Raw genomic sequence first — 13,953 nt, forward strand, 5'->3', positions numbered from 1 at the left:
AAGTCTTCTGGGATTTCGTGAAGTTCAGTTTTTGGATTTGGGGCTCTCGAAATAGTTAACTCTGTTTTGTGTATCTCTCCATTATCTCTTTAACACACGAAACTAGTGCCGTGGGCTTGCCGTTCTGTATCGTTTCCCTGGAGACAGCCTCCCTAAGCGTTGTGTTTTGAGACAGCGTCTCCTTATATAGCTTTGGCTGACCCTGAACTCAATGAGATCCGCCTGCCCCGCCTTCGGAGTACAGGGATTAAAGGCGTGAGCCACACACTCCTAGACACACACAGTTTATTCAACTCAGTTGGTACAACCATAGACAGTAATAAGCAAACGGACCTGGATGTGTTCTGACTCGTTTTTATTCACACATATTTAAATTTTATAAATTTTTCACTGGTCAAAGAATCCTTTTCCTTCCAACCATTAACAACAACAACAACAACAACAAAAGAAGGAAAACCCCTTGTAGCTTGAGGGCCTTACAAAAAAAGGCAGTGGGCCAGGTCTGGAGGCCGAGTGTAGAGGCTGCAGACCCTGGCTCTAGACGGGTGAACTGAGAGATTAGTGGCCACACGCCATTCGCATAAGACAGAGAGGTCAGAGCTGATGAGTCTTTGCTCTTCTCATACTTGATCCAGTTAACAGATATGGCCCCTGGGGTTACAAGAGCAGGAAACAGGGCCGGGTCCCATGGAAAGGAGTGGAGGAGGCTGGCAGTGCAGGAGCTGACATCCCGGAAGGGTCCACCCCTCAAGGCAAGTGCGCATGGAGGGTCTCTGCCCGCCTCAGGTACTCAGCTGCCTTCTTTTTCACACCTTCCCGGCGGGCAGGGGAGGGGTCACCTGCAGAGAGCAGAAGGCCGGCTGCCTTCAGAACCCCTGGCCAGCATGCGCCCCACCCTGCCCTGGGTCCTAGTGTCTTTCCCATTTTATGAGGCTATTAAAAAAGGAAAGAAAATTCGGCCCAAGGTCTCTGGTTGACCTGTGAGACATGAAGGCTCCTGGTCCTTCTTTGTTTCTTTGAAATATTTTGTATATTTGTCAGAGTGAACGTGTGCAGGTCAGTGGTCAACCTCTGATGCAGGTCTCCTCCTCCACCATGTCTGAGACCTGGTCTCCGCTGTTCTGTTACAAATACCGGGCTCACCAGCTCTGGAGTTTCCGGGCACTTTCCTGTCTCTGCCTCCCGTCTTGCCGCTTTGAGTGGGTTCTGGGCATTCTAATTCAGTTCCTTATGCTCGCATAGAAGCGCTGTACCCACCCAGCCATCTCCCCAACCCCGTTGCTTTTCACTTCCGGGCTCCTCACTGCGGCACTCACCCGAGACTCCCTGAAGCAGGATGTGCACCCCGTCTCGGTAGCCTTGGAGCGCCTCTGCATAGGCGCCGCTGTTTTCACTCTGCAGGGCTTGAGTGATGAGCTCTGTGGCCTGCCTCAGATAGGCTGGGGCGGGCTCTCCATCCTCTGCCTCTTCCTTCTCCTGGCCCCCTGGCTCCCAGGGCTCCTGGTCCAGTCTTCTGGACTGCACCGCCACGGCTGCCAGCTCGCCGGTGTGGGTGGGGCTGGGGCCTGTCCTTTCTGTAATAACACGGAGGATTCAAGCCGGGCTGGCCTTCTTTCCCAGGGTCTGTTATCTCCCCGCCCCCCGGCTTATTTTGTTCATCAGGACACAAAACTGTCCCCACTGGACGGGAACAGAGCCTGGAAAGTCCAGGATTCCCTTGAGCAGAGCAAACCAGTTGTGTCCTGTTGGCTTGGTTTGGCTCAGGAGCTGTTAGGACAGCTTAGCTTATTATTGTTGTTGCATCCATGAGCGACAGCAGGCCTGAGTGTGCTGCGGCACCCATGTCGAGGAAGAGGACAAGTTCGGGGAGGTTTTTTTTTCTTCTTCACCCTAGGTGGATTCTGGAGATGAACTCAGGTTGCCAGGCTCCCAAGGCGGCTGCTGTCACCCTCAGCCCTCTTCCTGGCCCATGACTTGAACTGGCCTGGCCTCTCTGCCTCTGCCTCTCTAGTGCTGGGACTTAGTCAGGTGCCACTTACCTTTTCCGTTTGTGTGTTTTAGTAACGACAGGCTCTCACCACCTGGCTATTCTATAATTTGCTATATAGCCTAGGCTGATCTTGAATCCACAGATCTACATGCTCTGACTCCTTGAGTGCTAGCATCAAAGGTGTGTGCCACCGTATCCAGCTTTCCTCTTAAAGATAGCATGACATATGTGTGTGTGTGTGTGTGTGTGTGTGTGTGTGTGTGTGTGTGTGTAGGTTGGAGGGCACCCTGCCAGAATCTATCATGGGAGTCCAAGTCAGCAGGCTGTTTGACCCAGGGTTCTGTGCAGCCAGCCAAGCGCTGCATGGGCTGAGCCCTGTCCCCAGCTCAGTCACAGCGCTGCAACGGCTGAGCCAGGTCCCCAGCCATCACAGCGTGAATCCGTTGAATTTTAGAATAAAGAATGCTTCAGTGTCTCTCTGCTAGGCATTTGCAAGTAGGAGGTCAGTACCCTGACCTGTATGGGGAAGCTGCCTGACTGACAGCCCCCGGGTCTCATAGGAGGTCTAGTGCTGACTGCTCTTCAGGCCCAGACTAGACTGTTCCCCATTGACTAGGACAAGGTCCCACTTTCTGTTCGTTTGGTTTAGTTTTTGAGATTTTGTAGCCCTCCCTTCCCTGGACTGTTATGTAGACCATGCCAGCTTCAAATTCATACAGCTCCTCCTGCCTCTGCTTCTGCCTCTCAAGTGCTGGGATGCAGGGCATGTGCCACCACGGCCAGCCGTAGCAGGTCCATGAGCAATGACACTATGATGCTGTGCTACCCAGACTCTGCTCAGAGAGGAGGGCTTAGGAGGCTGCCCCCTGGCTTCGGGGCAGCAGCCAAGGGGCCTACCCAGACGGCATGTACTCCCTTCCTGTCCCTTAGCTCCTCTTGCCCCACACCTGCTCCTTACCCTCTTTGGAGTAGGGGTCGAAAAGGGCAAGTTCAGCCTCAGAGAGGGGCCCTCGGGCTGGGGAGCTGGATGCTTCCTCAGTGCTGTCACAGCTGAAGAGAAGATCCAAGGCCTCCTGGGCAGGGCTAGATGGTAGGGGATCCGCTGAGGAGAGACCAGGGGACATTAATGCTTGCATCCACTGCTTCTCAGCTCTCAAAACAGAATCTCTGTCTTGATTAATCCTTGAAGCAGCAGCCACGGGTACAGACAAGGCCACTCTTAGGTCTTGGCCTATTTGACAGATTAGCGAACCAATGCCCAGAAAAGAAAAATAACTTCTTCAGAGTTCCCCTGCAGGTGAGTGGTAGAACTTCCCACCCGTGTACTTCTCCCTGAGATTCCCGGGGAGGACTCACTCCCTTCCCTGACCCAGATATACCTGGCACATCCAACTCCTCCTGGCCCCTCCTTTCTGCAGGCAGTGGCTGGAGTAGCCGGGCCTCATCAGGAGGTGGCGTGGGGATGAGAGGGGGCGGCAGGATGCGTAGGTCCCTGGATACCTCAGAGGGCCGTGTTACCTCCCCACCCTGATAAAGACAAAGGCCAGCAAGGGAGAGGAGTCAGGAACTTAGCTGCTAGGGAGGGAAGCTGTACAGGTGCTGGGGAGGTGGGGAGAGCGGGCCGATTTACCCGGAAAAACTCCTTGAGCTGGGGGCTGTTGTTGAGTGCAGGGATGGGTACTGTGAAGCGCAGCAAGTCCTCTGCACCCTTGCGTCTTTCTTCGATCACAGAGGCTTCAAATCGACCTGCAGACCCCAGGACAGGAGAGCAGCAATGACCACAGGGGCTTCTGCTCCCAAAGCCCACATTTCCTGGCTCTGCCTGAGAAGTGCTAATGCTGGACTCCCCATTCTCCCCTTAGTCTTCACTGGCTCCTCCTGCAGGCACCACCCTCTCTGTTTATTCTTCTCCATGTGCAATGCGCACCTGCTTCATGCTCCCTCCAGAAGGTTAGTGAGAGAAACAAGCTCCCTGTTCTCAGGGTATCATACCATAGACAGGAGGAGGCAAATCATGGTTTTTTGCTTTGTTTTTTTGAGACAGGGTTTCTCAGTGTAGTTTTGGTGCCTATCCTGGATCTCGCTCTGTAGACCAGGCTGGCCTCGAACTCACAGAGATCCGCCTGGCTCTGCCTCCCGTGTGCTGGGATTAAAGGTGTGTGCCACCACCGCCTGGTTTTTTAAAAATTTTTTTAATGACAATGTCTTATTATATAGGTCTGGCTGGCCTGGAACTTGCTATGTAGACCTCAAACTCACAGAGATCTACCTGCCTCTGCCTTCTATGTGCTGGAATTAAAGGCATGTGCTATCATGTCTGGCAAGAAAGGCCATTTGAGGAGGCTTGGATATAATCAGGAGGAAAATAAAGTTCAGAGAAGGGAGGTGACTTGCCCAAGGTCACAAAGCAAGAGGCTGTTTCACTGCTGGGCATAATAACCACACACCTGTCACCCCCCTACTCGGGAGGCTGAGGTGGGAGGATCATCAGAAAGTCAAGGAGGCTAACCCGAGCTACATTTGAGACCCTGTCTCAAAAAAAACAAAAAAAAAAAACAAAACAAAACAAAAAAAAACCTGGGCGTGGTAGTGCACATCTTTAATCCCAGCACTGAGGCAGAGGGAGGCGGATCTCTGAGTTTGAGGCCAGCCTGGTCTACAAAGCAAGCTCCAGGACAGCCAAGGCTACACAGAGAAACCCTGTTTCAAAAAACCAACTAACCAAACAAACAAACCAAAAACAAACAAACAAAAACCAAAAGAAAACAACAAAAAGCTCCAAAGTTACATGCGAGTAATCTAACTCTACCAGTTATTGTGCTGGGGCACAGCCTGCACCCCACCCTGCTCCCCATGACGGTCTCATTGGCCTTTCATGACCTGCCAACAATTCTTCACCTCCTTATAAAGGAATATTCACATGAGTCGGAGAACTCTTGTAATTAATGGGTTAATGGACTCCTGGTTCTCTGCTTGTTTCTGTCACTCATGTGATGCTCCCTGTCACCTTGGGTGTGCTGCTAGCAACAGAACCATCAGCAGAGGTGGCCTCTGAACCTTGGACCAGAGCCATATGTCAGAACAAGCCTCTGTTCTGTATAACTAAGGCATCCAGCCTGTGGTATTGTATTACTGCAACAGAAAACAGACTAAGGCTCAGACAAAAGCCCTTTCCCTTGCTGAGCCTCATCTGGATGGGAATGATAATAGCACAATAATCACACAAAAAACACACAATAAGTGGTAGGTTGCTCTGAGCCTCGGTTTCCCCATATTTCAATGAGACTATCGCAGTAAGCCCATTCAGTTTTCCAAAAGTGTCTGTTCAGGGTGCAGGACCACATTCACCAGCCCCCAACAGTCCAGGTCCCCTTTGCCTAAATCTGCCTGCACACTGGGGCTAGAGGTTCAGATACAATACTCACCAAACACCTGGGCACGGGGGAAAGCTGGAAACTCTTCTAGGCGGCGGAAGAGGTTGCGGTGAGTATAGGCCAAGTCCCCATGTAGCTTACGGAAGTCACTGTATCGCTTCCAGACTACCACCTGTGAGGTATGTGAGACTTGACCTGGACCAGCATGGGTGGAAAGTGGCTTTCCCATGCTCAGTATGTCCTAGGGGCTGAGAAGGACAGCACATACCCCTCCAGCACAGGCCAGGGAAGAAGGCAGGGTTCTTGAAGTTACCAACCATCCCTTACTGATGCTGGCTCTGTATATGGAACAGTCCCTCTTTCCCAGGAGCCTTACCTCTTTGATATCCTCTGGGTCCTTCTTTGAGATGAACTGAGAAAGGAAAGGCAAGAGCCAGGTGAGCCCAGAGACTAACACGCAACACTGCATTACCCCCCAAAAGCTGAGGGAGCCCCAAAGGCCTCCTAGTGTCCTTCAAAGGACATAGTGCCTGTTGGAATAAAAGGGTCCTGGATTGAAGATTTTGAGCAAATTTTCTTTTTGGTTTCTTGACACAGGGATTCATATAGCCCAGGCTAGCTTCAAACTGGCTATGTAGCAGAGGATAGCCTTGTATTCCTAATGCTTCTACCACTGCTTCCCAAGTGCTGGGATTATGGGCATACACCACTGGATTCAGTTATTTTAGGTACTAAGGATTGACTTCTTCAGACCTGGGTTAGCACTCTCCCACTGAGTTACATCCTCAGCTTCCTGAGAAAATTTTGTACATGTGTATCTTCATCTGGGGAATGTGAGGATACAAAACATCTGTCTAGGAGTCAGGCTGTGGTGGCGCACACCTATTTTTTGTTTTTGTTTTTGTTTTTTTTGTTTTTTGAGACAGGATTTCTCCATGTAGTTTTGGTATCTGTCTTGGATCTTGCTCTGTAGACCAGGCTGGCCTCGAACTCACAGAGATCCATCTGCCTCTGGCTCCCGAGTGCTGGGATTAAAGACGTGCGCCACCGACGCCTGGTTTTTCAGGATTTTTTTAAGGGGTAGTGGTGGTGCACAGCTTTAATTCCAGCACTCAGGAGGCAGAGGCAGATGGATCTCTGTGAGTTTGAGGCCAGCCTAGTCTACAAAGTCAGTTCTAGGACAGCCAGGGCTGGTAAACAAAGAAACCCTGTCTCGGAGAAAACAAAACAAAACAAACAAAAAACCAAAGCAGGGCTGGAGAGATGGCTCAGAGGTTAAGAGCACTGACAGCTCTTCCAGAGGTCCTGAGTTCAATTCCCAGCAACCACATGACAGCTCACAACCATCTGTAATGGGATCTGGTGCCCGCTTCTGGCCTCTAGTCATACATGCTGTATACATAATAAATAAACAAACAAACATGTAAATAAATCTTAAAAAAAAACAAAACAAAGCAAAACAAAAAACATCTGTCTAGGTAGCCCCATATTCAACTTTATGTGTTTTTTTTTTCTTTTTTGAGTCAGGATTTTCCTGTGTAACCCTGGATGTCTTAGAAATAACTCTGCAGACCAGGCTGGCTTTGAACTTAAGAGATCCGCCTGCCTCTGCCTCTCAAGTGCTGGGATTAAAGACATATGCCACCACCACCCAGCAACTTTATGTTTTTTTAAGTTGGTCATTTTTGGAGGAGGGGCAAGGTCTCCCTGTGTAGCTCTGGCAGGCCTAGAACTTGCTTTATAGATTAGGTTTGCTTCAAACTCACAGAGATCTGCCTGCTTCTGCCTCTTGAGTACTTGGAGTGAAGACATGTACTACCAGGCCTGGCTCTTTGTTGTGAGATATTTGATTACTGTGTAAATATATGTCACTGTGATTAGTTTAAGAAGAAGCTAAATGGCCAATACTAGGCCGGAGGTATAGGTAGGACTTCCAGAGAAAGCTCTGGAAAGAAGAAAGGGGGAGATGCCAGCTGGATGCAGAGGAAGCAGGAATGGCCTGTCGATCTGGTCCACAGGGATCCACTGCCCTCTTCTGTCCTCTTCTGGCACTGCATGCACAGTGCACAGACATGCATGCAGATAAAACACCCACACATGTAAAAAAAAAAACCAAAACATTTTAAAAATTTTAAGTAAATAAGCTGGATGTGGTCTGCCTTTTAATCCCAGCACTTGGGAAACAGGCAGGCCTGGTCTACAAAGTGGGTTCCAGGGCAGACAGGGCAGTTACACAGAGAAACCCTGTCTTGGGAAAAAAAAAAAAAAAAAAGAGGCGGATGGTGGTGGGGCACACCTTTAATCCCAGCACTCGGGAGGCAGAGGCAGGCGAATCTCTGCAAGTTCAAGGCCAGCCTGGTCTCCAAAGCGAGTTCTAGGAAAGGTGCAAAGCTACACAGAGAAACCCTGTCTTGAAAAACCAAAAAAAAAAAAAAAAAAAAAAAAGGAAAAAAAGAAAGAAGAAAAGAAAGAAACATTAAAGTAAATAAAACACAAGGAGGTACAGGGTGTGGTGGCACACATGATCCCAGCACTGGAGAGGTGTGTGCGTGTGTGTGTGTGTGTGTGTGTGTGTGTGTGTGTTGCACTTGTCTAGCATAAGGGAGACCCTGGGTTCAATCCCTAGTATTAAAAAAAGAAAAAACATATGCGTGTGTAATGACTGCATTGTGACTAGGTCTAAAAAGCTAACAGGAAGCCATGTATGAAAGGGTTCTGAATACTTTCCAAAGCTTCCTACCCTCCAGCCATCTTCCTAGAGACAGTGTTTTGTTTGTATTTTTTTGGCACGGAACAAAGCAAGTTATTGGGCAGAAGCATAATCCCCCAACATCTAGGATTCTGACTTAGATCGCCTTGGGAGCAACTTTTATGTGTTTGCTTCCTTTACCAGTCGGCAGGTGCACTGATCAAACAGTTGCCTGGCTGAAAAGGGGTACAAGAAAACGTACTGCAGTCTTCCGGCAGCTAGAAGCCTCCATGGTTACAGGCCCTTGGGTAAAATTCTAAAAGCATTCTTTCATGATGATTTATTTTGATAGTTTCCTCCATGTCTCTATGTGTTCAAGTTTTAGCGTTACAAACTTCAGCATTTATTTACTTCTTGAGACAGTTGTGAAGATGGAGACTTTTTCAGTCCTTTTGGATTGCGTGAGCTTTTTTAAACCACACAAATACATATATTTTAATGAAAAAGAAAAAAACCTCCTTGAAACTTTTTTATAGTGGGACACAGCGGCGCACGCCTAATCCCAGCACTCTGTCAGCCTGGTCTACATAATGAGTTCCAGGACAGTCAGGGATAAGTAGAGAGACTCTGTCTCAAAGAAAGGGAAAAAAAAAAAAAAAAAAAAAAGGTGTGGAGGGGGCTTTTATGTATCAAGCAGAGCTAATAACCAAAAGTTACTCCAAGCGATTAGAGAAGGAATATAATCCGGAGTTTCCTTGCTTTGAGAAATTCGCAGACAGCATCTAGATACAATTAGCAGAAGGGCGGGGATGCAAGCCTGGCCGGGACGGAACAGTGATCCCCAGGCTTTAAAAATGACCCCCGGCCCCGCCCCCAGGTGGTGAGACACCCAAGTCCTCCGCCTCGGGCTCCTCTTAAAGGGGAAGTCCATTTTTGTAGGCCAAACTGCGACCTCCCAGCGGCTCTTTGCCTTTAAGGTACATCATGGGTCCCGGGCTGTTTAAAAGGGTAGGTCTCCCGCTGGGTCCCACCTCACCTGCGCCGTCACTTTGTACTCCGTGTAGCCCTTGGGGTGGGTCCTGGGGTCGGAGACTGTGTAGTGCCGCAGGAAGTCATCCTTCGCCTGGCGCGACATGACAGCGAGCTGGCCGCAAGCTCCTCCTCCTGCACGTCGGCCCCGCTCCGCGTGTTCGGTGTGCTGCCGCCGCCAGGCTCGGGCCTGCGTCCTTCTCCTTCGGGTCCAGGGACCAAGTCGCAAGTGACACAGCCGTTCTCGGCCTGGGGGCGTGGTTAAGGGAGTGTCTGACAAGTTCTAGGTCATTGGTAAAGCGGAGAGATCTAGGTAAAGAATAATTGGTTGGTTGTTTGGGGAGGTTTTTACTAACTGGCCTCATCTTGGTAAGTGGTTGAACCCATCTCACCCGGACATAAACCCTCCTTACAGACCACTGAAACTTCTGCCCTGTTTCTCGGTGTAGTTTTGGTGTCTGTCCTGGATCTTACTCTGTTGACCAGGAAGGCCTTGAACTTACAGACATCTGCCTGTCTCTGCCTCCCGAGTGCTGGGATAAAAGGCTTGCGCCATCTCAGGCTGTTATATGAATTATTTTGAGCCAGGGTCTCCAGTGTGTTGCCTAGACTGAACTTCTGGGCTGAAAACATCCTCCTGCCTCAGCTTCCTGAGTATCTGGAACTACCGGTTCCAGCCAAAGAGTAGGTATAATTCACCCAACTTTCATTGTGTTCAAAACGTGCAAGAGGCAAGTCAAGTTGCCTGCATCCCTGTGCGGGATTGGCTGGATGATTGACATTTTCTGATGCTGAAAAGGTTGGATGGTGACAGAGGCACTGAGGTCACAATGCTTATAGCTGTTTGGATTCCCCATAACTGCTTTAGATTTGGGTGAGGCGGGTGGTACCCAGGTTGGCCTCTAAACTCACTATGTAATAGAGGCTAGTCTTGCATTTCTGATCCTCCTTTTTCCCCCTCCCAAATGCTGAGATCACAGATAAGCATCTGTTGTGGGATATTTGTACACTGTGTGAAGATGTGTTGCTGTGATTGGTGTAATAAAAATCTGAACGGCCAATAGCTAGGCAGTTGGTATAGGTGGGATTCCTTGGGAGGGAAAGGAAGAGGAGAAGGAATCTAGGGTGTGGGAGAAGCCAGGAGACAGAGAGGAAACAGGAGGTGCAAGATTGAAGAGAGGTAATGCCACTTGATAGAATATAGATTAATACAAATGGATTAATTTAAGTTATAAGAGATAGTTAGGAACAAGTCTAAGCTATAGGCGGAGCCTTCATAATTATAGTAAGTCTCTGTGTAGTTATTTGTGAGGTAGCAGTCTAAAGGAAAGTCCAACTGACGACATATCACACTCAATGTGGGGCTCGAACATCCACACAGGGCCCGAGAAAGTGGTAGAGGAGGCCCTGCTGTGCGGCAGAACACTTGAGCAGCCCAAACCACGGACACAGCAGCTTCTCAGAGCTGGGGCTGTAAGGCTCGGCTGTCAGGGAACACACCAGGCCACACGGCCGCTGGCATGGCTGTTTAAGGTTTGTCTTGTGCTTAGAGAATGTTGCAGGCACGCAGTAAAGCAGTCCAGACCAAGAAAACCTTTAAACAGATACAGTAAAAAATGGGAAGCCGGGCGGTGGTGGCACACGCCTTTGATCCCAGCACTCGGGTGGCAGAGCCAGGCGGATCTCTGTGAGTTTAAGGCCAGCCTGGGCTACCAAGTGAGCTCCAGGAAAGGTGCAAAGCTACGCAGAGAAACCCTGTCTCGAAAAACCAAAAAAAAAAAAAAAAAAAAAAAAAAAAAAAAATGGGTATAGACAGTCATAGAAAAAAATAGTTTAAAAATAATGTCTTTAAAGAGACAGTAAATTAGTATAAAAAGAATAAGACATGTAAAGATGAGAAATACACAGGATATCTGATCCTGTATGGTGTTTTGTTGACTTTGAATTTCTTCAGTGCTAATGTACAAAAAAACAATAGCTTTTGAGAGATACTGGATCATGGAAACTGCTAAATAAACCAACCTATATATTTTTAAATGTCTTAATTTTAAAATAAAAGTCAGAAAATATGTTGCGTTAGGGGGGAGGTTATGATTTTGTTTCCACAGAAAACAAAAAGTTATGCTTCTCTTCAAATTTAACGAAGATCAGATTTGACTGGGGGAGACCTCCTGAAAATCTTGACTACAGACATGAAAAAACAAAACAAAACAAAAACCCCTACAGGACAGGTGATGTATATGCTGATCCCTCTACATGGGGACAGGTCCAAGATTGATGAGACATACATTTTGTTGGCTACAGAGTCCTCAAGAGTTATTATTACATGCCGTCTTTTCATAGGGCATGCATAGAGGTTTGTTTATACAGTCTTAATGGACTTATAAAGTTGACAGGTGCCTTTTACTTGCTCAAACATAGAACAAAAAAAATCATCTTTTGCTGACTTGTGCACATTGCACATTCCATACTTGTGTTAATGCAGATGTATATGTTACCATTAAAAGTTTGTGTTTTCAGAAAAAAAAAAAAAAAACCAGACACCAATAAAAACAAGTAGCCCAGGTGATCCAGCCTCTCAGAATGCCTCTGTTGCAGTTTCCTCAAAATCTGCATCCAGAACAACTTCAAAGCTGCTAGCTGAGAAGGTCTAGCCTCATGTACCACTCCAGCCAGGACTTCAGATGGGCGCTACACTTTCCCATCTCACAGAGACTAAACAAAAAATAATACAGCTAGCTCTCCCAGGACTTGACCATTATCCCCATTTTCTCAGGGCCCCTTAAAGATGCTGTCACCCCGTCCCAGACAACAGGAAGCAGTCTAGAGAACACAATGCCCACATTTTTGGTCATTCAGTGGGTTATGAATATTTGTCATCATTTAGGAGAGTTGGTTACAAGTTGTTACTGGTCATGGTAAGAGAGGAAACTAAGGAGGTTGGATTCAAGGATCTCTTTCTGAAAAGAAAAAGGGGATGTATAGGAATGATAGGATAAAAGGGTAGATTATTGAATCTACTTTTTTTTTTTAAGTTTAGTGTTAGTATTTTTGCCTGCATGTATGTCTATGTGAGGGTGTTGGATCCCCTGGAATTAGTTACAGACAGTTGTGTGAACCCAGGTCCTCTGGTAAGGCAGTCAGTGCTCTTAACTACTGAGCCATCTCTCCAGCCCTTGAATCTACTTTTAACTAAAAAGAAAATATTAATCTCAAATATTTTACATTGGTATGTATTTTTTGTATATTGATACAAATTTAAGGTTATTTTGTTAGAGAATACTCTGTTTCTACTCTTATTTAAGATATTTTTTTTGGGGGGGCTGGAGAGATGGCACAGTGGTTAAGAGCACTGGCTCTTCCAGGGGTCCTGAGTTCAATTCCCAGCAACCACATGGTGGCTCACAACCATCCGTAATGAGATCTGGTGCCCTCTTCTGGCCTGCAGGCATACATGCAGACAGAATACTGTATACATAATAAATAAATAAATCTTTAAAAAAAAAACAAAAAAAAGATATTTTTGTATAATGATACAAATTTAAGGTTATTTTTGTTATATTGTATATGTTTCTATTCTTGTTTAAGGTATTGTACCTATGTAGCTCATTTAAAAATACAAAGTTCTAGTCCTTAAAAGCTATCATTATAAACCTTTTAGGATAATTAAGAAACCCAGGTTAGTAGTTAGTCATCTATTACAATCAAACTTATAGTCATATTAGGTATATTTTCAAAGCCATACAGAGATATATTTTAGATAGACAGTCATTAAACACTTCAGAGACCTACAGAAATGCATTTAAGATGTTTTAATAACATAAGGCTTTTCATGACAGTGAGCTGCTTCTGCTCCTGGCAACACTAATCTACTCCTGAAAAGGATGATGGGCATCGAAGAATCTCCCTATGGCATTTGCTTTGTTGTTTTTTGAGACAGGGTTTCTCTGTGTAGCTTTGGCGCCTTTCCTGGCCTCAAACTCACAGAGCTCCGCCTGGCTCTGCCTCCTGGATGCTGGGATTAAAGCGGCCGCCGCTGCCGCAGCTGCCACCACCACCACCTGGCTGGAGTTTTTTTTATTGTGGCATAGTTAGCTACTATGCAAGAAACTGCCCTTGCTTTGACTGCTGACAGTATGCTGTCCAAATTGGACAAGCAGGACACAAAAGAAAGCGACTGCTGAACTTTGCCAAGACAAGGTAGGACAGTCCTTCAACACCCCCGCTTCACAGGAAAGTCTGCTAGATGTTCTAGGCCTGTAGGCCAAAGATGGATGCCCCAGCATTGCAGAGGAACCTTGGGGTGACTGTCCAGGCAACCAGATGTCTGTCATTTCTATAGTTTTGGAAGTTGCTTGCTCTGCACTTCCTGTTTACTCAGGTAATATTGTATGCTCCTTGGATCTCTGATGGGGATTGAAGATTGAACAGTTTTTCTTGTTACCAAATTCAGAAAAAAAATTTACATAAGATATGTAAAATATTTTTTGTTTGTTTGTTTTGGGTTTTGTTTTTGTTTTTGTTTTTTTCGAAGACAGGGTTTCTCTGTATTTTTTGTGCCTGTCCTGGAACTCGCTCTGTAGACTAGGCTGGCCTCAAAATCACAAAGATCCGCCTGGCTCTGCCTCCCGAGTGCTGGGATTAAAGGCATGCGCCACCACCGCCCGGCTGTATATAGTTTTTTTTTAAAGATTTATTTATTTATTATGTATACAGTGTTGTCTGCACATATCCCTGCAGGCCAGAAGAGGGCACCAGATTTCATTACAGATGGTTGTGAGTCACCATGTGGTTGCTGGGAATTGAACTCAGGACCTTTGGAAGAGCAAGCAGTGCTCTTAACCTCTGAGCCATCTCTCTAGCCCTTGTAT

General features: G+C 47.1%; 1 protein-coding gene across 2 annotated transcripts; it reads right to left on the minus strand.

Moving 5' to 3' along the window:
* Positions 1-338: 338 nt before the first annotated feature.
* Positions 339-9,839, minus strand: Snx15 (sorting nexin 15). 2 transcript variants are annotated; one of them, XM_006980683.4, is made up of 8 exons: positions 9,090-9,839; positions 5,741-5,776; positions 5,416-5,536; positions 3,621-3,736; positions 3,370-3,517; positions 2,949-3,092; positions 1,317-1,574; positions 339-839 (listed from the first exon to the last, which is right to left on the minus strand). In XM_006980683.4, the coding sequence occupies exons 1-8, from the start codon at positions 9,186-9,188 to the stop codon at positions 748-750; spliced, it is 1,014 nt and encodes a 337-aa protein (XP_006980745.2). In that variant the 5' UTR covers positions 9,189-9,839; the 3' UTR covers positions 339-747. The 2 variants fall into 2 exon arrangements, with proteins under 2 accessions (XP_006980745.2, XP_042115589.2); XM_042259655.2 differs by having other exon boundaries at positions 5,416-5,612; positions 9,090-9,185.
* Between the last annotated feature and the right edge of the window lie 4,114 nt (positions 9,840-13,953).

The sequence above is a fragment of the Peromyscus maniculatus genome, chromosome 1, assembly GCF_049852395.1.
Source record: "Peromyscus maniculatus bairdii isolate BWxNUB_F1_BW_parent chromosome 1, HU_Pman_BW_mat_3.1, whole genome shotgun sequence".
Taxonomy (NCBI): domain Eukaryota; kingdom Metazoa; phylum Chordata; class Mammalia; order Rodentia; family Cricetidae; genus Peromyscus; species Peromyscus maniculatus.

What these genes read in the sequence shown, in the direction of transcription:
- Snx15 (XM_006980683.4), bottom strand. Translation starts at nt 9,188, where the DNA reads ATGTCGCGCCAGGCGAAGGATGACTTCCTGCGGCACTACACAGTCTCC. An exon ending in ACCCAGAGGATATCAAAGAG is followed by an intron (nt 5,537 to 5,740) that starts GTAAGGCTCCTG and finishes CATACCTCACAG; the next exon opens with GTGGTAGTCTGGAAGCGATA. An exon ending in GGAGGAGTTGGATGTGCCAG is followed by an intron (nt 3,093 to 3,369) that starts GTATATCTGGGT and finishes GTCTCTCCTCAG; the next exon opens with CGGATCCCCTACCATCTAGC.